Source organism: Setaria italica, chromosome V (genome assembly GCF_000263155.2).
Source record: "Setaria italica strain Yugu1 chromosome V, Setaria_italica_v2.0, whole genome shotgun sequence".
Classification (NCBI taxonomy): Eukaryota; Viridiplantae; Streptophyta; class Magnoliopsida; order Poales; family Poaceae; genus Setaria; species Setaria italica.
In genome coordinates, this window is record NC_028454.1 from 35,914,413 (window position 1) to 35,937,329 (window position 22,917).

Consider the following 22,917-nt stretch of genomic DNA (forward strand, 5'->3'; position numbering starts at 1 on the left):
ACTACATATAGAAAAATATAGAGAAATGTTAGGTGATTCTATTTAACTTTCCTCTAATTTATTAGGCATCCTTAGTCTAGAGCATCAATTGCTAGAAAGATCATATATGTGAGGTTAACATTATATTATAACTAGTACATATGAAACGCAGCCCTCCCGCTGTGGTCGTTTTTAGTAGCCCAAGTTGATCTACAAACCATTCTTTGTATAACTTTATGTTTATGATAACTATTAAATATCATTAGGCTGTTCCTTCATTTCGTAGGTACAAGTTTAAAGTTTCACGGCACATAATTCAAATATTATTGAACTGATCGGTGACCAGAATGTGATATTAGATGGTCAAAGTACATCTACTCTAAAAATGAATGGAAAGAGTGTGGTTTCAAATAATATACTTTTACAAATGTTACCAATCAAAGTATAATTAGAGTACACCTACTTTATGCCGTGTTTGGATAGCAGCACGAATGAGATTGAGTTTAAATAAACTGGGACGTTTGCTTCCACTGACTTATTTTTAGTACGTGTTACATCGAATGTTTAGATACTAATTAGGAGTATTAAACGTAGACTATTTAGAAAACCCATTACATAAGTGGAGACTAAACGGCGAGACGAATCTATTAAGCCTAATTAATCCATCATTAGCAAATGTTTAATGTAGTAACACATTGTCAAATCATGGACTCCAATCTATGTGGATGTACAAGAGAAGAGATTGGGAAGAATAGGAGCGGAAGGAAGATTGGGAAGAATAGGAGCGGAAGGAAAAGCAGACTGGATGCTGACGAACGTCCTGGAAAAAAAAAAGATGCGCACGAACGGCCCATAATCCATGTCAGCCTCAGTCAGTCAGTCAAGCACGAGCGTGGACGGCCAAGGCAGTGCCCACTGGTGTTTGGGCCCACGCCCGAGGAGAGAGAGAGATCGCTCCTGCGGTCCTGCCAAAGTGCCAATCATCCGCTACCATTCATTGTTCTACCAGGACAACCTTCTTCCCTGTAGGCCCCGCCTGCCATTCGCGAACAACCAAAAAAACCAATAAACAGGATCAGCGTGCAGAAATGGTATCTTTTATTTTTTTAAAACGCAGAAAAGCATGTGCTGCCCTGCATGATTGGACCGAGCGGATTCCCAATTCCATTGCTGGTGCTGCTTCCGTCCATCCTCCAAAGGGCCCATTTTCCTCCGGCACTCCTCGATCTGCTACCCGGCACCCGCCGCATTCATGCCGACAGCCGAGCGCCACCGCTCAGCGCCAAAGTGCGGTGCGCCGGTGCCAAGTAGGCAGGCGTAGCCCACCGGCGCAGACTGGGATCCCCGTGAGCGGCCGGTACCCGCGGCCGGCACTGCTCCAACAAACAGCTGGCGCCACAGGCCACGGCCGCATCGGCTTTTGTCCGCGTCAGGCGCCTCGGCCCGGCCGGAGCGGCAGCAACGCGGGCACATCGTGGCATGCGGGCCCCGGCGCACGTCGTCCGCGCTTCGCAGCGGGTGGGGTGCGTGGAGCCCAAGCCCGGCTTGGGGATGCGTGGTCCGGGTGGACGTAGCGTGGCGCCGACCTTATCCCCGCGGCAGTGGGGGTGGTGCCGCTTTCCAATTCCAACGCACACCCCACACACACATCTCGTACGTACTACCCCCTCCCTCCCCTCATGTGCGCGGGGCGCGCACCCAGCCGCTAATCTTTAGCCCCCGCACCGCACCGCACCTGGTTGCCGGCGTGTCGTTGCCCCGCACCCCCTCTTCCCTTCCTCCCCGCTCCGCGGTGATCTCTCTCCGTCGCGATAAGCCGATCGACCGAGCAGTCCAGATCGAGGCGGAATCGGGGGGAGAAATCTGGGGCGCGTCTCGTCCGATCCCCCGCCATGTTCTCACGATCCTACACCAACCTGCTCGATCTCGCCAATGGCAACCTCTCCGCCCTCGACTACGGCGGCGGCGGCGGCGGAGGGGGAGGGGGCGGGGGCCGCCCGCCCCGGGCGAGGCGGATGCAGCGGACGATGACGACGCCCGGGACGCTGGTGGAACTCGACGAGGAGCGCGCGGGCAGCGTCGCCTCCGACGTGCAGTCCTCGCTCGCCGGTGACCGCCTCATCGTCGTCGCCAACACGCTCCCCGTGCGCGGGGAGCGCCGCCCCGACGGCCGCGGGTGGACCTTCAGCTGGGACGAGGACTCGCTCCTCTTCCACCTCCGCGACGGCCTCCCCGACGACATGGAGGTCCTCTACGTCGGCTCCCTCCGCGCCGACGTGCCGCCCGCCGAGCAGGACGACGTCGCGCAGGCGCTCCTCGAGCGATTCCGCTGCGTCCCGGCCTTCCTCCCCAAGGACATCTGCGACCGGTTCTACCACGGGTTCTGTAAGCAGATGCTCTGGCCGCTCTTCCACTACATGCTCCCCTTCTCCCCGGACCACGGCGGCCGCTTCGACCGCTCCCAGTGGGAGGCCTACGTCCTCACCAACAAGCTCTTCTCCCAGCGCGTCATCGAGGTCCTCAACCCCGAGGACGACTACGTCTGGATCCACGACTACCACCTCCTGGCCCTCCCGTCATTCCTGCGCCGCAGATTCAACCGCCTCCGCATCGGATTCTTCCTCCACAGCCCGTTCCCTTCGTCGGAGCTCTACCGTTCCCTCCCCGTCCGCGATGAGATCCTGAAATCGCTCCTCAACTGCGATCTGATTGGCTTCCACACCTTCGATTACGCCCGGCATTTCCTCTCCTGCTGCAGCCGCATGCTCGGGATCGAGTACCAATCCAAGAGGGGATACATTGGGCTCGATTACTTTGGACGCACCGTGGGGATAAAGATCATGCCTGTTGGGATAAACACTGTGCAGCTGCAGTCACTGCTCCAGCAACCTGATCTCGAGCGGCAGGTCGCGGAGCTCCGGAACCAATTCGATAGGAAGACTGTCTTGCTTGGTGTGGATGATATGGATATATTCAAGGGGATTGATCTGAAGATTCTTGCATTTGAACAGATGCTGAAGACGCACCCGAAATGGCAGGGCCGAGCAGTGTTGGTGCAGATTGCAAACCCAAAAGGCGGCAGCAGGAAAGATCTGGAAGAACTGCAGGCCGAGATTGAAGTGAGTTGCAAGAGGATCAATGAACAATTTGGACGGCCTGGATATAGTCCTGTCGTGCTTGTCAATAGGACACTGTCGAGTGTCGAGAGGATGGCTTATTACACCATCGCAGAGTGTGTCGTTGTCACTGCAGTCAGGGATGGGATGAACCTTACACCTTATGAATACATCGTGTGTAGGCAGGGAGCTCCAGGTTTGGATGGTTCTGGGGATGATAGACCGAGGGGCAAGAGTATGCTTGTCGTCTCAGAATTCATTGGTTGCTCACCATCATTGAGTGGAGCAATTCGGGTAAACCCCTGGAACATAGAGTCAACAGCAGAGGCAATGAATGAGTCCATTGCTTTATCAGATAATGAGAAGCAACTGCGACATGAGAAGCATTATCGGTATGTCAGCTCACACGATGTTGCCTATTGGTCTAAGAGCTTTATTCATGATTTCGAGAGAAGCTGTAGGGACCATTTTAGGAGAAGATGCTGGGGTGTTGGACTAGGATTTGGATTTAGAGTGGTTGCTCTTGACCGGAATTTCAAAAAGCTTACAGTGGATTCTATTGTTGCGGATTACAAGAAGTCAAAGAGCAGGGTCATACTACTGGACTATGACGGAACTCTAATACCACAAACTACAATGAACAAGACTCCAAATGAAACTGTTGTTAGCATGATGAATACCCTGTGTGCTGATAAGAAGAATGTTGTTTTTATTGTAAGTGGAAGAGGAAGGGATAGCCTTGAAAAATGGTTTTACCCTTGCCCAGAGCTTGGCATTGCTGCTGAACATGGCTACTTTATGAGGTATAGTCTTTACATAGTTTTCATGACTCTGTTACAGTTCCTCAGTGTCTTTCATTGCCCTTTTGTCTTAGTATATGTCTGGTATTCATTTTCCAACTGCTGATGTGAATGAATGCAGCTCTCTTAAAAGAAAGTGAATAGAGGGGTTTTTTTTTTCATGTTAGCGATTACTTTGTGAAAACCCTTTAGATGAAACAGCATTGTGGTATAGATGGTTCATGAACATGTTGTCATGCTAAACTCGTCTAAGACATCACTGATTCATCAGTACATGTGCCTAAAAATGCTTATATGTACTGATGACGTTTTGGATGAGTTTGGCATGACAACATGTTCTTATACTAGAAAGATAAGAAATTCACTTGCATTATCTGTATGATGCTGATAGTGTGTTCCTGATGCATTCTACTTGAAGTGCAATGTATAATTTGTTCTGATGGTTGACATGTTGGCAATGAGGGTGTTTCCATTTCAAGAACTATGTGGGCAGTGACCATCACGTATTTTAGTGTAAAAATGTTCAACAGGGCAGCCTGCTTATGATATTGGTATGTTTAGGATTTGCAATGATATAGTTTTAAAGACGCTGTAATTATTTGGCTGACAACTATGCTCTTACACATGATCCATGAATCATGAATGTGCTGATCATCAATAAAATGTTTATGTATAACCCCTTGCATCGATATTTTATATCTGCATCCTTACAACACTTCCATATAACTGAAAAAGCTTGACATATCACCAATTTGGTAGGATTATTTTAGAGACAATTTGTTTTTTATGGCTCAATCAAGCATGAGCACACTACCAGGTCTGATTGATAGTTGGGCTATTGGCAATAACCGGGTGCAGTTACCCCGCCTGGGAGATAAAGTAGACTGCAAATGGACAGCAAGTGGATAAACACTCCCAAACTCTGTCGTCTTTGATGGTTTTATATAATTCTTTTGAATATTGTAAAATTGAAGTAATGGCAAACATTGGGATTTCTTTAGGAAGTTTGGGACATATCTCAACAGTTTCTTATGTCTGCAGGTGGACCAGAGACGAACAATGGCAAATACAAAATCCGACCTCAGAATTTGGATGGATGCATATGGCTGAGCCAGTAATGAAACTGTACACAGAGGCAACTGATGGTTCATATATTGAAACCAAAGAGAGTGCTTTGGTTTGGCATCACCAAGACGCTGACCCTGGTTTTGGATCTTCACAAGCGAAAGAAATGCTAGATCATTTGGAAAGTGTCCTTGCCAATGAGCCAGTCTCTGTAAAGAGCGGTCAACATATTGTAGAAGTTAAACCTCAGGTACTGGAACTCTCCAAATAACATTAATATACTTTGCATAGTACTCTCTAATAGTTTATTAGTGTTTCTCCTGTTTACCTGATGCTGGTGTTAAACTTGATATAATCTACTATGATGTCTATGACATACAGGCCACAATAAATATGTGTTTTCCTAACTTCCTAAAACCTATTTGATTGGTCATCAAATTCTCGTCTGGTTTTGTATTGAAAATGATGTCTTTAGCAGCAGTTTAGTTACTTGCTACCCTGGTTTGAATCCATGCTTGTTGAACTGCAGGCAGTCAGCAAAGGATTTGTTGCAGAGAAGATCCTTTCAACTCTCATGGAGAAGGGAAGGCAAGCAGATTTTGTTCTCTGCATTGGTGACGATAGGTCAGATGAGGATATGTTTGAACAGATTTCTGATATCATGAGGAGGAGCATGGTTGATCCCCAAACCTCGTTGTATGCCTGCACAGTCGGCCAAAAACCAAGCAAGGCTATTTACTATTTGGATGATGCTAATGATGTTCTGAACATGCTTGAGGCACTTGCTGATGCATCCGAGGAGGCTGGTTCTGGTTCACCGGAAGCAACTGAGGAAGAGGGACCGTTGACACTGGAGCAAGCATGATGAGGGCATCAGATGTCGTGGAGACGTCGGATTGCTTAGCTGGTGCGAAACTGCCACCAGCAAGTCTTCTGACTAAAACTGAAGCCGATTTAGTTTGGCAGAGTGAAACATTAGCAATACCCGGATAGTTGGATCATGTCAATAACCTAGTTGTTTCTCTATTTTCTGCTTTGTTTTCCATTTTGCCGTATGGTAGTGCTAGAGTAATTTTCATGTTATGTCTAGATAGGAAAAAAATGTGCCTGGAGGGAAGAATCCATGGCAGAATCCTTTGACTTCTTTTTGCTTGGTATCAGGTACAGTATGGAAGATTGGAGTATTTCCGCGAGTTTATAGAATATAAGCTGAAATTAGTAGGTGACCGGGATTAAGCCTACTGCTGGTGCATACCATCTTAACTGTCTTTTCAGTGGAAAACAATGCAAGTAGAAACATGTACAAGTTCCTGAAAGACGCTGCTTCTCGGTTTATCGCAGAAACTTCAGTTGAACAGATAGAAACTGGAAACGGGTTTAGGGAATCGAATATCAACCATGGTGCAACGAAAATTAAAGGGGTGGCCCGGTGGGGCGTATCTACTTCCAGGATCAGTTGAAGGATCAACTTCAACTGCTGGGCAGAGTGGCAAAACTCACTTGAAAAACGTACTATGGAATACAGAAATAGAAAGAAAGAAACATACGCAGTCAATGCGCAAGCTTTCCTGCAGCCAGAGGAATCCCAGCTAGCTAAACGTATGGAGTAGCTAGTGCCCAACGCCAGGGCTCGGCACGGACCGCAGCAGCCGCTCGGCCCTTGCGCCGCCGCTCACCGGAAGTGGAAGGCCCTCCTCCGGTAGCTTGTGCATCAGCACCACTGCTAACCCACGGCCGCCGGCCGGAGACACTCGCCGCGCCGCGCCAGCTCCGAAGCGCACGGCCCCGCCTTCGCCCATCGTCCCCGGGGACGCGCGCCCTTGGCACGACGCGCAGCAGAGGAGCAGGCACAGAGCAAGGAGCACCCGCCCGTGCCGCTGCATTGCTAGCTCCCTTCCCTGTCGTGCCAAGTTGGCTGAGATGACTTGGGGTCGATTGGTTCGGAGGCCGAGTTGGCTTAAGATGAGCTCGGAAGCCAACTGATCGGAGGCGAAGATAATATTGTTGGGCACTGTGGTCTGTGGACCGTGGTGGGAGTGGAAGTGCCGGCAGTGATCTCACTCCCACGATGCCAGGTTGGTGTTGGTCAGGAGATGAGATGGCGCCGCGCGTTGCGTTAGGTCGGCGCCGCCGCCCTGCCACCTAGGAATCGGTAGAGCTACGCGGAGACGCGAGCCGATTGGGCCGCGAAACCCGCCATGTATGACGTAGAACGCGCGCGCGGCGCACATAACATAGCATAGGAGAATCCCTCGCTTCCCGTGTATTCCGGCGCAACTGGCAGCGCCGGCGCCGCGCGTGGGAGTATTCTGGCTGGCCGAACTTTTCCGGAACGGCCCCGTCAAATTCTATTGCAGCATGTCTGCCACTGCCTGCCGGTACCGCCGTCTACGGGCTACGTCGTTGTTGTTTATGCTCGCACCACCTGAAGCCCTGAAGCTGGTCCCTTTGTTTTTTTTTTCAGAAGCACTTGAAGCTGGTGCTGCTGACGTGAACATGTCACAAGGGCTTTCGGGCATTAGGTCTGTATGCGTGAGATTTGGTTTTAGGTCATCAGTTTCGACACTGGTGGGATTGTAGGAGATGAACAGCTAACGGAGTGGACTGCAATGGAAACCATGTCCGTGGCTCGTCTTAGGTCTTGTTTGTTTGAGTTTCCGGACAACTTCTCATAGTGAAAAGCTAGAAACTCAAACAAACAACGAATTTCTTGTGCAGCTTCCGGAAAGCCAAAAGTTCAGAAAAATCGAGTTTATATGGAAAGCTGAAAAACTCAGAAAACACATCTTATAAAAGTTACTGTTAGCTTTTCAGAACAAAAATCATCGTCAGCTTTTCAAAAAATCTCAAAGCTGCAGCTCAAATAAACAATCCCTTAGTCAACTTGCCAGATTCAAAGTTCAGCAAGAGCAAAGTCCTAACGAACTGATCACAATTCAGACTTCAGAGAGTTTACTTGCCTTTACCTAGTGTGCTCGATACATGAGGGAGGGAGTACTAAACAAGCAATTGACGAGCAGAGGATTCCAAACGGGGGCGTGTGGACGATGGCATTGTCCTCCTAGTGGCTGATGTAGTGATGTACTAATGCCTGTCAGGCTTAGTATTGTGCTATTTCAGCTTTGTTAAATGATTGGTTTCCTGGCAGTGCTCTGTGTTACCAATAATGCATCAGCTGCTACCTGATGGAAAAAGACACTTCCTGAATTTTTCAGCTGAGGCTGTGCCCTCTTATCCATAATGATCCATGTAATTGGGCATTTTCACAATATCCTCCAAAAGAACAGAAATGGATTTTTGTTTGGCTTCAAGGCAAAGTGTTGTCTGTGGTGCACAACATGCGGCAAAAACAACAGGACCCACGTGCTCATTCTATGATTTTTACTCGACGTTTATGGGCCCACTCTGGAAGATAAAATGTAAAAGTGGAGGCAATGAGGATGACAGGTCACTATAATAACAAGGTAGAGATTTTATCATTGCCCACAATATTCTCAACAATCCATGTCATTGTCATAAATAATACGAAATGCTACTATCTCTTCACTGGGGCCCAGCCGAATCTTCTTCCCCTCCACAATTTCGGGCAAGAAAATATGCATATTGCACCTTACAGGTCCAATCTTATCAACAAACTGAATGAAATCATGATTTTTCGTTATAGCCTTTCACTGTGACATACGACAAATGCTAGGTGTTTGTGACTATGGACAATTTTTTGTTCCTTACCTTTCCTTTAGTAGGACAGTATTCATTCTTTTTTGTTCACTTGATTCTGAGGGACAAATGTTAGGTGCTGCTGAATTTGGTACTCGTTTTGTAGTGCTATATGAGATCTTCTACAAGTCACCTTACAATTGATTCTAGAAAAAAGATTTAAAAGATCGAAAATAACAGTTTGTCTTGTAAAATATTATAGTCCCCACATCTTTCTTTTTTGTACTCGTTTGCACAGGAAAACATATCAGGTGTAAGGTTTGCAAATGCATGGGCGAATCCCGTGCTTGTTTAGGCGGTTGGACTCTGGGCCTTTGTGTGTTGTCCCCCTAGTTACAACTTACAACTCCAACGCCGAAGATCACCGGCTATGCCATACTTAGGTTTGTTCTATCGTAAGATTTGTTCCATTTCTCCCAGTCCCCAACATTCTTCAATCTCAAATTCTCAATCTGTCTACGTTAGTGGACAAGTCGCTGTTGGATATGTCATGAAGAAAGTTTAAGGGCTGCAGCACAAAATGTGGTCATAGGCAAGGTGGATATTGCTATACGGCAGAGAAAAATCGCGGGAGAGGAGTGGCGGAGAAAAACCAAAACAAACTCAGGGCGCCAAGAAAACGGACCGGAAAACAGAGCAGGAGAACCCCACAGGATCCACACCGCCTTCTCCTCCTCCCTCTCTCGCCGCCGGAGCCAGATCAAAATACACGCTGCCGCCTCATCCGATGGCTCCTCTCCTCTCCCCGCCGCTGCTCGCGGACTCCGTCACCAAGTTCCATGCGGCCTCAACGGCAGTCCCCTGCTCCGGCAGCCCACAGCGATATGCCATCACGGGATTGGCCGGGGCCGGAAGACGAGACCGGCGCCGGTGTCGTAGGACGCGGGGAAGGACGGGCTTGAGGGTGGAAGCGGTGGCGGCGGAGTCCCGCAGCTCGGAGGGGGGCGTCGCTGAGGATTATTACGCTGTTCTTGGTGTGGTGGGTATTTCATCTTGAAAGCTTTCTATTTTGCAGTTTGTATTAATTAGCAAGTAGGAGTGCCTATTTGATTCTTGCAGTTTGTCTAGTTTGTAGACGTGGAAAAACAAGCAGTCCTTTTCTTCTTACTCTGAAACTAGATTGCTCCTATCATCAATTCATCATGGCAGCAATTTCAAATGGTTAGGCAAAAGAAGCACACTGTGTACTGGAGGTAGTTTGTTGCATCCATGAAAATACTGTAGAACATTTAGAAGTTACAGTTCTTGCGTGTTTTCAGATGCCAGATGCCACACCGAAGCAAATCAAGAAAGCTTACTATAATTGTATGAAGTCATGCCATCCTGATCTCAGTGGGAATGACCCTGATGTCACGAATTTCTGCATGTTTATCAACGAGGTCTACACGGTAAAATCCTAAAAGAAATCCTACCATTTTATATGGAGCTTCATTACAATTTTGTCAGTAAAGTTAATATGTGCATATGAAAGCAGGTGCTTACCGATCCCATCCAACGAGCAGTATATGATGAGATCCACGGATACGCTGCGACTGCAACCAACCCTTTCTTGGATGACAATGCACCCAGGGATCATGTTTTTGTCGATGAGTTTAGCTGCATAGGTATTGATGACTTTGCCCTGAACATAAATTTTATTTGGAATCAATTTAATTATGTTCTGCCCACATCTCTGCAGGATGCAAAAACTGTGCTAATGTGTGCTCTAAGGTCTTTCAAATTGAGGAAGATTTTGGAAGGGCAAGAGTTTACGACCAATCAGGCGACATAAAACTGATTGAAGAAGCTATTGAGAGCTGGTACTAATGCCAGAGTCCTTTTTACTTTGCTTTTTGTTTGTTAATCTATCAATTATCCAAGAAACCTTACTGAAAATTTGGTGCAAAGTGGGGCAAATGATTTTCCCGTTATGCAAATATTATGACTCCTGTTATTGTTTTGATGAACTTTCATTTATGTTCAGTCCAGTTGACTGCATTCATTGGACTTCAGCTGCACAACTTTCACTACTTGAGGATGAAATGCGCAGAGTAGAGAGAGTAAACGTAAGAATTTCTTTCTAATAATTTTGATGGCCTGATCATGTTTGCAAGATTAATATTTTGAATGTAGCTAAGTTAACAATAGAACCAAGTAACCAAAACCTTCTATGTTGAAACAAACTACGGATGTTATCCTACCTTGTCTGTACTGTACTAATATATGATTTTTTTTCCATTTTATCAGGTTGGATTGATGCTTGCTGGAATGGGAGGTTCAATTGATGTGTTCCGTATGGTAATCTCTACTTCACATTTTTTTTGGTTTACAAATGGATCACCTATCACCATTCACCGATACTAAACATGGTCATTGTTTTTGTTGCAAATGCAATGACCTCATGAAGATGATATTTATAGTAAACTTAATTTCAAAGCTAGAAATCAAGGCACAACTTTCTTACATCTTGTTAACCTGTTTTATTTATCTTTCTTCCTTTTCACTTTGTCAGGCAAGTTCACGCTGGGAGAAGAGACAAGCCAAAGTGCTGGTATAATTCTCTGTTTGATATACAACTTTCATTGATACACATGAAAATGCTATTAACAAAATTTTCAGGATCAGAAATTTCTGATTATTCACATATTGACTGCTTGCACATTCTTCTGAACTTGTATGCCTCTTGCAGGAAAAGGTGAGAAGGCGGGTGAGCCAGGATGATTCCAGTAAGGGCGGCTCATGGAGTGATATCTGGGGAGCACCAACAAGATACCAGAAAAACGGTAAACTAACACATAGTTTTTGGAAATTGCCCTTGTTTTTTGTGTTTTCTATCCTTCACCTATATGTGTCTTCTTAACGCTCCCACTAACACATTAACAGAAGAGGAGGCAAAGGAGAGAGCAAAGCGAGCAGCGGCTGCAGCGAGGAGGTGGCGCGAGTACTCAAGGAAAGGAGCCGACAAGCCCCCCACGTACAAACTTCCAGAGGCAGTGCCCAACAAGGAGTGAGAACAAGGCAATGAGAGATCTTATGCAGTACTCCAGCATCAGCGATACTTAACCCACATTTACTCAATGTATAGTCTAATCATTTACAGAGAGCTCTAGCCTGTATAGCATTCGCTCTCTCGCACTCGATTCCACATCCTGTACCTGTAAATCCTCTGTTAGTGATAGCTCAGGTCGATTACCCATAGAGTTCAGATCCCAGATGCAAAACAACTGTACACAAAAATGTGGCACCTTGCTACTCTACAATCAATCATGATCTATGAAGCACGGAATCACAAAAATCCGCAAGCACAGCAATGAAGAGAGAGATGCATTTATTCAGAGATGTAGCAAAGAATGGGTATGGCATTCGACATACAAGTACAACACTGCAAGAGTCTGAATCTCGAGTCCTTATCTGACGGAGCAAGCGACAGCGTGAGCCCAGGACCTGAGATGCGCCTTCATGGCCACGCCTTCTCCGGGCGGTGGCATCCGCGCCTGCGAGCACCGGGCCGCCGCAGCAACTCGCGTCCGTCGCCTCTGCTCCTTCTGCCAAGCAACCATGCGCTCGTCCCACTCCCTGTCCCTGCAGAAGCTCCTCGCCGCCGCTCTGCGCTCCGTCGCCGCCGCCGCTCTTCGCTCCGTTGCCACCGCTGCCTCCTCGACGCTTTTGGGAGCCTGACCATCAGAGGAACTGCTGGTCGTCTTGTGGTGGGTATCTGCTTGCTGCTGTCTGGGCTGCAGCTCTTCGGCACAGTCGCTCTGCTTGTGCTTGGATGGTGGTTGGAGGAGGACGCTGGAGTAGAACCACAGGGAATCCATGGTCGCCAAAATGTCGTCTCCTTCCATGTTTCTGGCGAGACTAGAAGTAGAGCACGATAGATCTTGTGGATTTGGTAGTAGAATTGCAGAAAGATATTGGGAGCGCTGGGGATTTGTGCTTGAATGCCAGCTCCAGCTTGCTGTCCGGCCGGCCGTGTCCGTTTGAAATGGAAGCTTTACCTGGGTCGGGTGCCTGTGCCGCAACGGCTCGGTGCCGCTGCCGTACTGCGCGTGCAGCATGGCCGATGGCTGGACGTCCACCAAAAAGTCCATCTTTTGCACGCCTTTTCAGGAAGGCCAGATTGGGTTCCAGGTCAGGGTATGGGTTGGGTCGTTTAGGAGCTGGCCGGTGGGGCCTCTTGCCAGCCTCGGAGCGAACTGGACTGGACTGGACACTTTTTTGAAACGCGGAGCCAGAAGCTCCATGGGCTGGAAACAGTGCTGGCTTTGGGCTGCGTTTGTCGAAGCCCATGCTTGCACATGGGTGCAGAAATGCAGCAGGATGGCATTTCTTCCTTTTACAGAAAGAAAACGAAAGATGGTATAAATGGGAACGAACAAGAGCTGGAACTAGTTTTGAGGCCGCAATGCTGCATCGCTGGGCAAATCTCCTTTGGCAGTGGCCGATCGATCGACCGTCCTGTGCAGCGCTGTAGATGCGAACACTGCCATGGAAGACTAGCCCAGTAATGCAGGCGTCCTAATCAGATCACACTTTCTGATTCACCTCTGGTCAAGAGTTAGGACTGGATGCTTGCTACCTGGCTCCCTGCACGTCTTAGGTTTTCGCCGCCTGTTACTTATAGCTGCACAGCGTCAAGCGCTGAATTAAAGAACGCGCTCACAGGACGATGGAATGAAATCGGCATCATCCGGTTGGACGATTTCTCATTCGGCCTTTCTGGTTAGTTTTGAGTTTTGACCCGTTATTTGCAACGCTTGAGACGGTTTTGTAGTCAGTTTGCAGTGTGTTTCCACTCGGTTACTTCCTTTTCTTTCCCCCAATGGTTACATTAGATGTTCGTGGATATTCTTGTAGCATATGCTATATGCCACAAAATACGCTAGAAAGGGAGATTATCCTTTCTTTTGAGGAAAAAAAAAGGAGGGGGCAAGTCTCGTGCTCTCACTTGTCGCTACTAGCTAGTGTCCTGAATGGCTGAATCCGAATGTAGATCCTTGTTCTTCCGTACCTTCTGCCGTATGATCAAGGTAATTTTCTTCACGCCCGACCTAGTTAAGCACAACTCGGTATTAGTACCGGTTCGTAGGGTACATATCTTCTGAAAATACATTCGGAATTAATCCGTCGAGATAAAAGAGACCGGTCTTTTATCACGGGTCCCTGAACCGGGATATAAGACCCTCTTTTAGTCCCGATTTGTAATACCAACCGGGATTAAAGGGACAGACCATTTAATCCCGGTTGGTATTACAAACCGGGACTAAAAGTCGCCTCTTTAACAAATCGGGACTAAAGTGCGTGTATACAGCGCCATGCAGGCGCCTGCATGGCGCCTATAATTTCATGCATCACGTAACCCTTTAGTTAGTTGAGAGTTTTTTTATAATTAATGAAATCAATCAAACTATATATAGTATTTAAACGAATCAATTTAACTATTACATACTTATATATACAATTCTTATACAATTAGCTAGTATATGTACAATTCTTGATTAGTGTACATATATAGTACAATTAATTCCTAGCTAGCTAGCTATATAACTCTAGGATCTTCGTCAAGGTCTTCCCGTTGAAGTGTTGCTCAGTGCTTCTTAATTTCATCCACCGTAATGAAATTCTTCTTGTGGATTTATCACCTCGTCCACCAGGAATCCTACGAGACTTTCGCATATTGTGTCTATTCTTTTCTTCTCCATGATCTTGTCTCGAATATTATGCATATGTAATTTGGAAGTGAATAATGTTACACGAACAATTAAATATAAGGAGCTAGAAAATAATTAACTATTAATAGTTTTATTTTATATTACGTACTTCCTGTTTTCCTGCGACGTCAACCTGGCCTTGTGTGACAGAAAACTGTGCATGTTCTCACACATATAAGTACCCACATAGATTATTCCCTTGTTCCTGTCTTAAGCACTTCAGTGGGAAAAAACAAGTTATAAAATATTCATCATATAGAATGTACAAAATATGCAAACTTCATACGTACCGGGAAGTCTATGTCCCATGTAAGTTTTTCATGGAATGCACCTTGGTGTCATTTTTTGATGAATTGTTTCCATGCCCTACGGATTAAAATAATGAATGATATAGTGTTAGGCGAAAATTTAGGAAACACACTTTTGTATTGAGATAAAGGTCCAGAATTATTAATTACAAGTGTAGAATGTCTTGAATCTTTTAGTACTCCGCTAGTGGTTTCTGCAAGGAATAGAGGACGGTAACTCAGCTTCTATCAAGCTCAATTACTATTATGATCCAGTGGTAACTGTGTACGTAAATATTCATTAATCAGATAAGAAAAAGGAAACTAAGATAGACGGTATACGGACGTACAGACACTTACTTGAAGTTGTATGAAAGTAGTATGGAGCTCTTGCCACATGGAAGGTCCAGCATATTGAAACATTCCACCAATATTTTATCTGTAAAATCTCGTAGTTGGGTTTGGTTAACTACGGATGGATCCTTGAAGCCAACATGCAAGTATCCTTTTTGTCGGCACTTCTGAATTAGCATCCTACGTAAAAAGAAAGACAAAGTTAGTAGGGCGACGCATGCAAAAAAATAATGATATGGTCCAAAATTTACATATAGATAAACGGATACTTACAGAGCTCAGGCGCCGATGAGAGAGACATCTAGGGCATCTTGATGGTACACTTCGTATATATCTTTGAATTTCAGCCAGAGGCATTTCTCGCCTTCGCTGTAAAAATCTATCAGTTTTACCTTGAGGCCGAACATGAAGTCTGGTCGGCGGACGTCTACATGTACCATTCATGGAATTCGTACATATTTGGTGATAGGCTCCCTACCAACTTAGGTCTTACCAGAGACTTTCCTAGCTCAAACGTCCATCTCGGTTGAAATGGCTGTGAAGCTGCTGGCTCATGACCACCTAGCTCTGTACATTGATCAAGTCCCACTCCAAATTCTTTCATGAATTCCAATACTTGATCTTGTTGAGACTTGGGCATTGCTGCTATCCTTGTAGCGTCTCCTTATGGTAGATGACGAAGGCGGCGATCAACAACACTTGAAGATGACTTTCCTTTTCTTTTTTTCCCTATATTCATCACCTCCTTGGTTGAATCTGACATCTTCTGAAAAAATTGTAATTCAGTTGGATCAATTATTGGTTGTGGCTCCATCTCCCTTGCTTTTTTTTGTTCAACCCTTTTCCTAAACAACTCCTTGCATTCTGCTTGGATTTCGAACCAACGTTCCTCTCGAGTCATTGCATCCCAGCGTTCCTCAGGAGTCACTTCAGGCTCCTTATTTGTTTTCCTCTTTTTATGTGCTGGCTTGGGAGCCGTTGGTCGCGACTTCTTAATCGGGTCTCCAGCAGGTTCCTTTCTCGGAGCTGTAGGAACCTTGCTGGGTGTGGCGGAACACCTCGGATTAACTTAGCTAAAGCACGGTTAAGTCGCCTAACACGCGAATCACATGCTTTAATCAAGTTAACTCGACGATCCGTCGGATTTCATTCGATAAAACCACTTATACAGGACCGAGTTAGCATAACTCACACAAAGGTGAGTGGTTCCAAAGAATACAACAGATCAATTAAGCAGTTCAACACTGGTTCGAAAATTAGAGTTTTACAAGATTCATAAGCAGCGAATAGATAAAACAGAATAGCGGAAGCTAGCGTCAAGTCGGATGTCCCTGATGAGGCCGATCAGGACATCAATGATCCCTTTCCTCGCTGTCCGAGGAGGGATCCCCCTCAACCGTCCACCCAGGAGGAAGCTGGGGTGGCCAAGTGCCAACAGCAGCACACTCAGAAGCTTCAACTTCACCTGAAAGAGATGCCACAAACAAGACTGAGCTACTAAGCTCAACAAGACTTAATCGACCGGTGGGAAAACTACTCCACTAACTTCTAGACATGCAAGGCTCTTTGGCTGAGGGGTTTGTTTTGCCAAAAGCGACTATAGTAGGTCCTTACTTTCATATTTTAGCTCCGATTCTAAGTTTGTTAACTCGTCTACATTGGCACTTATGCTAACAAACATAGTTTCCAAACAATGTATAGACAAGCATCAAGTTCGTGTCATCATCCTGTTTCATCTTTACTCAGTGTAGCATATTTATCAAGCAGTCTCAAACTGTGAGAGGCAGACGAATCGATTCGAGTTTCTTAACCATGCATGGCGGACCTAATCTCACGATATCCGCTCACCACAAAGGGTTGCTTCCTGTGTCAGGCCGTCCCTATCAATTCCCAGGCACGTGTCAGGTCCAAACTTCCCTTGGCATGCAATGCTCCACAGTCCCGACCTCTTGTCGTACTGTGACCGCACTTGCACCCACATGATGCACCATGGGAACCTCGTTCCAGGGAAAGCAGGGGTATAAGCCACGCCCTAGTTCAATCAGGTACTAGGATTCTCCATCCCATACTAGGTATGAGATTAGTACTTTCAAACATTTGATCACGAACACCAACACTTTCCGACCTTAAGCAATTTCATATAGACAGACGGGGCGATCCACCGACCACCAAAAGAGTTCACAAGGCCCCTGCCCCGTCCACCGTCCTTACAGTTGTAACAAAAAGGAGAACAAGCAACTCCTATAACTCGCGAGTGATAGGAAATCACTCGACTTTTACCGAGTCCTATTACGCATTGCAACTACTCAGGCTTATCAGACTAGTGTTCAGATCAAGGGAATTAAGTCATGCATCTATGGTTCCAAACAACTCCTATAACGTAAATGCACATACATACAAAAGAAGGCATGCGCAAGTTTAGAAAAAGTTGGGTTATGCTCCAGGGCTTGCCTGCGAGCGGGGTGGAAGCAAACTGATCTTCAGCGCTCTCGGCTTCAGCTCCTACGGTCGGCGGCTCAGCTACTGCTCCGTCTACTGGCACCGGGTGCAGCTCGTAGGTGCGTCTACTGGCACCGAGTGCAGCTCGTAGGTGCCGTCGGCGAGGTTTAGTTCTACACGAATGCAAATGCAGGGGTTAACACTTAGACGGTTATTTCAACAACGCTTGCAAGCTTTAGCCCAGGAACTGTAGCAAAACTACAGGAAGGGTGTGAAATCCTAAGTTTCTGTGGATAGAGAACAAGGTAAAAGAGTCGGATCGGTAAAAACTTATGATCTAACCCTCAGACCTAAGGAATAATTGTACCGGGGTCCTCAGACTTAACAGGGAGAAGTCCCCGAATTTTACACAGATACCCTTGGTCAAAAGAAAAGGATACAGTCGAGCCCTCGGGCGAGGCGGACAAGGGTCGGCGAAACAGATAGGGGTCGGGCAGAACGGAGAAAGGGGTCGGGCAAGACATAAAAAGGGTCAAGCAAAACGGATAGGGGTCGGCAGCTTACCTCTGGGTCTACTGGTGAAGTCTTGGGGTCGGGAAGAAACAGGCTCAGGCGGAGCGATGAAAGGTGATAAGGCTTGGGCGGCGGCGAGGTTCAGGGTGCTCCGACGACGGCGATGCTTCTTGTGGACAACAAGTCAGCTCTAGCACAGCGCGGAGGAACAAGCGCCTGGTGGGTTGGGAAAGGCGGGTGTTGAGCGGAGAGGGGGAGTCCTTAAGAGCTTATGCGACAGCACTTGAGCATGAAACAGAGGAAGGTGCAGCAAGGTAGCAATGGTGAAGGGAACTCTGGTAGAGGCTCTGGTACTCCCTTTTATAGCTCCACGGAAGAGAAGGAGTTCAGGCAGCGCGAGGATCAGGTCGAAGAGGATGGAGTGCTCTGTCGTGGCAGTGATTGGTCGACGCCTCCATTGGCCGACGAAGCGGAGCTTTGGGGATAGGGTCTTTGGTCATTGGGCACTGAAGACATAGCTTATGCAGGCGCGGTTTTGCCGGAGGGAAGGATTGGTGAGGGCGAGCGCGGGTCTGGTCGCGTCTAGCGGCGGGTTGGGTGCGGCGGCTCGGCTAGCGTGCGGCAGGAAGGAAGGAAGGAAGGGGCACTGCAGGCGAGGGCACTGCAGGCGAGGTAACCAGGCGAGCGGCGACGCTAGCAAGCGCCGAACCAGCGGCTTTGTTGGGGCACGCTACTGGCGAGGCGGGAAAAGGAGTTGTCACTGCAGACGTCATGGTTGGCGAGGGCGGTATCGTCGCGGCGCGCGCGCATGGGCAGCGCGACTGAGGGGCGACGGAAAAGCTGGAAGGCATTGGGACACGTGGCCGGGGATCCGGGTGAGGAGATGTGCGCGGGAGGCGAGGCGAACTGACACGGCAACGGCCAATCCTTGGTCACAACGGCGACAGGGCGCCTGATGCGGCCGGCGAGATCTTGGGCGAGACGAGACGAGGCGGAAAAGGCTGCAGGGGGCTTCCGCGCACGATTGGGAAGGAGGCGCGCTGATCCATCTTGTCGCGGCCGGCGACTGGGCGAGGCAGTGCTCGTCGGGGAGGTTGAGCCACGCGACGACGAGGCTCTAAAGCAGGGCGCACGCTTGCTCTGGCACACTTGGCCTGATAGATCCGGGGAATCCTTTCTCTGGGTCCAACTTCCACTCTCTAGCTCTCCCAACGCTCCAAAGTTCAGAAGAACACTGGTTTCGGGACTTAGAGAAAAACAGCAGGTTGTTGGCTCTCAGGGGTCAGGGCTGATTAGAACTGCAGATTTGGGAACTTGTTTCAAGATTAAGTGGCGGCAATGCGCACGAGGCGGCTGGGGATGCGCGTGTGGACGGAGGACGGCGCGAACATACGGATCGAGGAGGACAACTCTCTCTGGCTCGTGACGTGGAGGATACGCGGTGCAGAGGACGGGGCACCGGACGGAGGGGTCGCGGATCGGGGCTCGCGGCGCGGAGAGAGGACGGGGTGCCGGACGGAGGAGGGAGGACACGGTTCGCGGACGATGACGTACGACAGCGCGGATGGAGGCGGAGGACGACGGCGTGGACGGAGAGGAGGCAGCGACGGGGATGAAGAATACCGGCGGCGATGGGGACGAAGGTGGCGGTGTGACGCATGCGAAGCCGGCGACGGAGACGATGCGGAGGCTAGAGAGGAGGAGTAAAAATTTCGCTAAGTTACCGGGTGCGTGGGAGGGGGTGCAGAAACGACAGTTTCTTTTATCCACCCCTGCCATTTATCTCAGTTTGTAAGAAGAACCGAGATAAATGGTCAACCCTTTTATCTCGGTTCGTAAGCAACCGGGATAAAAGGACAGGCCTTTTATCTCGGTTTTGACGCACCCAAGATAAAAGGACACGTCCAGGCGGGAGCTGATATTTACCCTTTTGTCCCGGTTCTAATTATGAACCGAGATAAAAGGGGCCTCACAAACCGGGATAAAAGGTCCCTCTCCTATTTTTCATCTCCTTCTTCTTTTTTGGAAATATTTTTTTTATGTTTTCGCTAGATTTCATGAAGCAAAAATTAAAAATTTACATATTTCAAACATGCAAAAATATATTTGATTAGCAATTATATTTACAATAAGTTTGAATGACTCATTAATTCTACACTAGTTATATTACCTTCTTAAATTATTATTTTACTGCATCACTATCATCAAGAAATTATTAATTAAATAATTTAGACGCGCGAAAATTTAAATTGATGTATCAATAAATCTTCACCTCAACTAATTTAAGCACACATGAAATTGTATGAAGTAGTACATTAAATTAATCATAAATGTGAAGCAAATTTAACGCATTACAATGTAACATTAAAAAACTTCTCCTTCATGAATGTTCCTTGGTCATGATCGAGGCGCAAGTATGGAGCCTCTTCTCTGGATAGCAAGATGTTAGGGTCAACTTCAACAACGAATGGAGGCATGCCTGCAAACTAATCATAATCATCTGATTGGTCAATTTTGTCCTCGACTCCCACAATTTTTCTTTTACTTGGAAGGACTACGTGGCGCTTTGGCTCCCATGGCTCTTCTAGATTTCTCTTGGGTTTGCTAGACATGTCCTTTACATAGAAAACTTGATGCACATCATTGGCGAGTACGAATTGTTCATCATTGTATCCAGTCTTGCTAAGGTCCACTATTGTCATTCCATACTGATCTTTGGTTATGCCATTTAGCTTTACCCATTGGCAACAAAACAGAGGGATGCACATCGGTCCGTATTCGATTTCCCATATCTCCTCTATAAAACCATAATAAGAGTCCATGCTACTATTTCTACCTATGGCATCTATGCGAAAACCACTATTCTGGTTCGTGCTTTTCTGGTCTTGAACTCTCGTGTAAAATGTATAACCATTTATCTCGTAGCCTTGAAATTTCACGATTGTGCTAAAAGGTCGCCTGACTAACCAAGCAAGCTGTGGGTGAATCTCAGAATTACCCATAAGTTGTTTGCGCAACTAGGAGGGAAAAGTTTCCACGTGGCTTCTTGTAAGCCAAGCATCGGATCTCGCCAGGTTTTCGAAAACTAACATCTGCTTGTGCTGCTCGATATACGGAGCCACAAAGGTTTACTATTGTAGAACAGTGTAACGTGCCTTGTTGAACAAATCAGCATCATTGCTCAAACATACTTTTCTTCCAAGGGTGCCCATTCCCCGCAGCCTCCCCTCGTGGCGTGAAGTTAGAACCCCAATCGAGTCAATTGAGTCAATAAAATCAATACAAAACTCAATCACCTCCTCTGTTCCATATCCCTTAGCGATGCTTCCTTCTGGACAGGCACGATTAAGAACATAGTTTTTTAGTACTGACATGAACCTCTTGAAAGGCCACATATTGTGCAGGTATACTGGTCCGAGAATATTAATCTCTTTTACCAGGTAAACTAGAAGGTGCATCATAATATTAAAGAAAGATGGTGGAAATACCAACTAAAAGCTGACAAGACATTGCACCATATCGTTCTGTAGCTTTGCTAGCTTCGATGGATCGATTGCCTTCTGTGAAATCGCATTGAGAAATGCGCATAACTTTATGAGCGGCAATTGAACATTCTCTGGTAGAACACCCCTCAGTACAATCGGAAGCAACTGGGTCATCAACATGTGGCAATCATGGGCCTTGAGATTTATGAACTTCTTTTCTTTCATATTTATTATTCTCTTTATATTCGAGGAGTACCCATACGGGACCTTCAGACTATTTAAGCATTCAAACATACTATCCTTCTCTTCCTTGCTGAGAGTGTAACTAGCAGGATGTAAGTAGTGCTATCCGTTATCTCTCTTTTTCAGATGTAGGTCATCCTATTGCCCCATTTCTTTAAGGTCCCGTCGTGCTTCTAGTGTATCTTTTGAGGGCCCATAAACACCCATGAAGCCTAGCACGTTCACACAAAGGTTTTTCATCAGGTGCATCACGTCTATTGTGTTGCGGACATCTAGGGTTTCCCAATAAGGTAGCTCCTAAAATATTGACTTCTTCTTCCACATGGCTGCACGTTCGTCATCGTCGTTTGGAACAGGTTGGCTACCAAGACCTTTTCCAAATACTACCCTTACATCCTTTATCATCTCAAAGACATGTTTTCCATTATGGTGTCAAGGTTTTTTACAACTTTCTGACGCCCCTTTGAAATGCATCCCGCTTTCTCTCAGCTGGTGGTGAGCATAGAGAAATCGACAATGACCCATATAAACTAACTTCTTACAGTGATTCAAATACATGCTATCTGTGTCGTCTAAGGAGTGGGTGTAGCCTCGATATCCCTTGTTTGTCTGTCCCGAAAGGTTACTTAGTGCAGACCAATCATTGATGGTTACGAACAACAGTGCTCGTAGGTTAAACATCTCTTGTTTATCCTCATCCCACACATGTACACCTTCTTCCTTCCAGAGTTGTAAAAGTTCATCAATCAACGGTCTTAGGTACACATCAATATCGTTGCCGGTTTGCTTTGGGCCTTGGATAAGCGTCAGCATCATAATGAACTTCCGTTTCATCACATCCAAGGAGGAAGGTTAAACATACATAAGGTCACAGGCCAAGTACTATGACCACTACTCAACTCACCGAATGGATTGAATCCATCAGTACTTAAACCAAACCTTATATTCCTTGGATCACCTTCAAACTCCGGGAATGCTCTATCAATTGATCTCCACAGAGCCCCATCAGCGGGGTGTCTTAGCATCTTATCTTCCTTACGTTCTTTTTTGTGCCATCGCATCAACTTAGCATTCGCCTTAATCCTGAACAAGCGCTTCAAGCGTAGTATTATAGGGAAATACAACATCACTTTCGCGGGAAGTCTCTTCCCGGGAGGTTGCCCCTCGACATCACCAGGATCATCTTGCCTAATCTTATACCACAGTGCTTCGCATACGGGACAAGCATC

The 22,917-nt window shown here is 46.9% G+C and overlaps 3 protein-coding genes across 3 annotated transcripts; 2 read left to right on the plus strand and 1 right to left on the minus strand.

Moving 5' to 3' along the window:
• The first annotated feature begins 1,638 nt into the window (after positions 1-1,638).
• LOC101759626 (probable alpha,alpha-trehalose-phosphate synthase [UDP-forming] 7) lies at positions 1,639-6,212 on the plus strand. The gene is made up of 3 exons (XM_004969777.3): positions 1,639-3,898; positions 4,937-5,210; positions 5,490-6,212. The coding sequence occupies exons 1-3, from the start codon at positions 1,872-1,874 to the stop codon at positions 5,823-5,825; spliced, it is 2,637 nt and encodes an 878-aa protein (XP_004969834.1). The 5' UTR covers positions 1,639-1,871; the 3' UTR covers positions 5,826-6,212.
• Positions 6,213-9,272: 3,060 nt separating this feature from the next.
• LOC101760028 (chaperone protein dnaJ C76, chloroplastic) lies at positions 9,273-11,951 on the plus strand. Its single transcript, XM_004969778.4, has 9 exons — positions 9,273-9,656; positions 9,937-10,065; positions 10,152-10,281; positions 10,356-10,476; positions 10,641-10,722; positions 10,904-10,954; positions 11,169-11,207; positions 11,346-11,439; positions 11,540-11,951. The coding sequence occupies exons 1-9, from the start codon at positions 9,405-9,407 to the stop codon at positions 11,665-11,667; spliced, it is 1,026 nt and encodes a 341-aa protein (XP_004969835.1). The 5' UTR covers positions 9,273-9,404; the 3' UTR covers positions 11,668-11,951.
• Positions 11,952-11,967: 16 nt separating this feature from the next.
• On the minus strand, positions 11,968-12,758 carry LOC101760428. Its single transcript, XM_004969779.3, has one exon. The coding sequence runs from the start codon at positions 12,745-12,747 to the stop codon at positions 12,064-12,066; it is 684 nt and encodes a 227-aa protein (XP_004969836.2). The 5' UTR covers positions 12,748-12,758; the 3' UTR covers positions 11,968-12,063.
• Between the last annotated feature and the right edge of the window lie 10,159 nt (positions 12,759-22,917).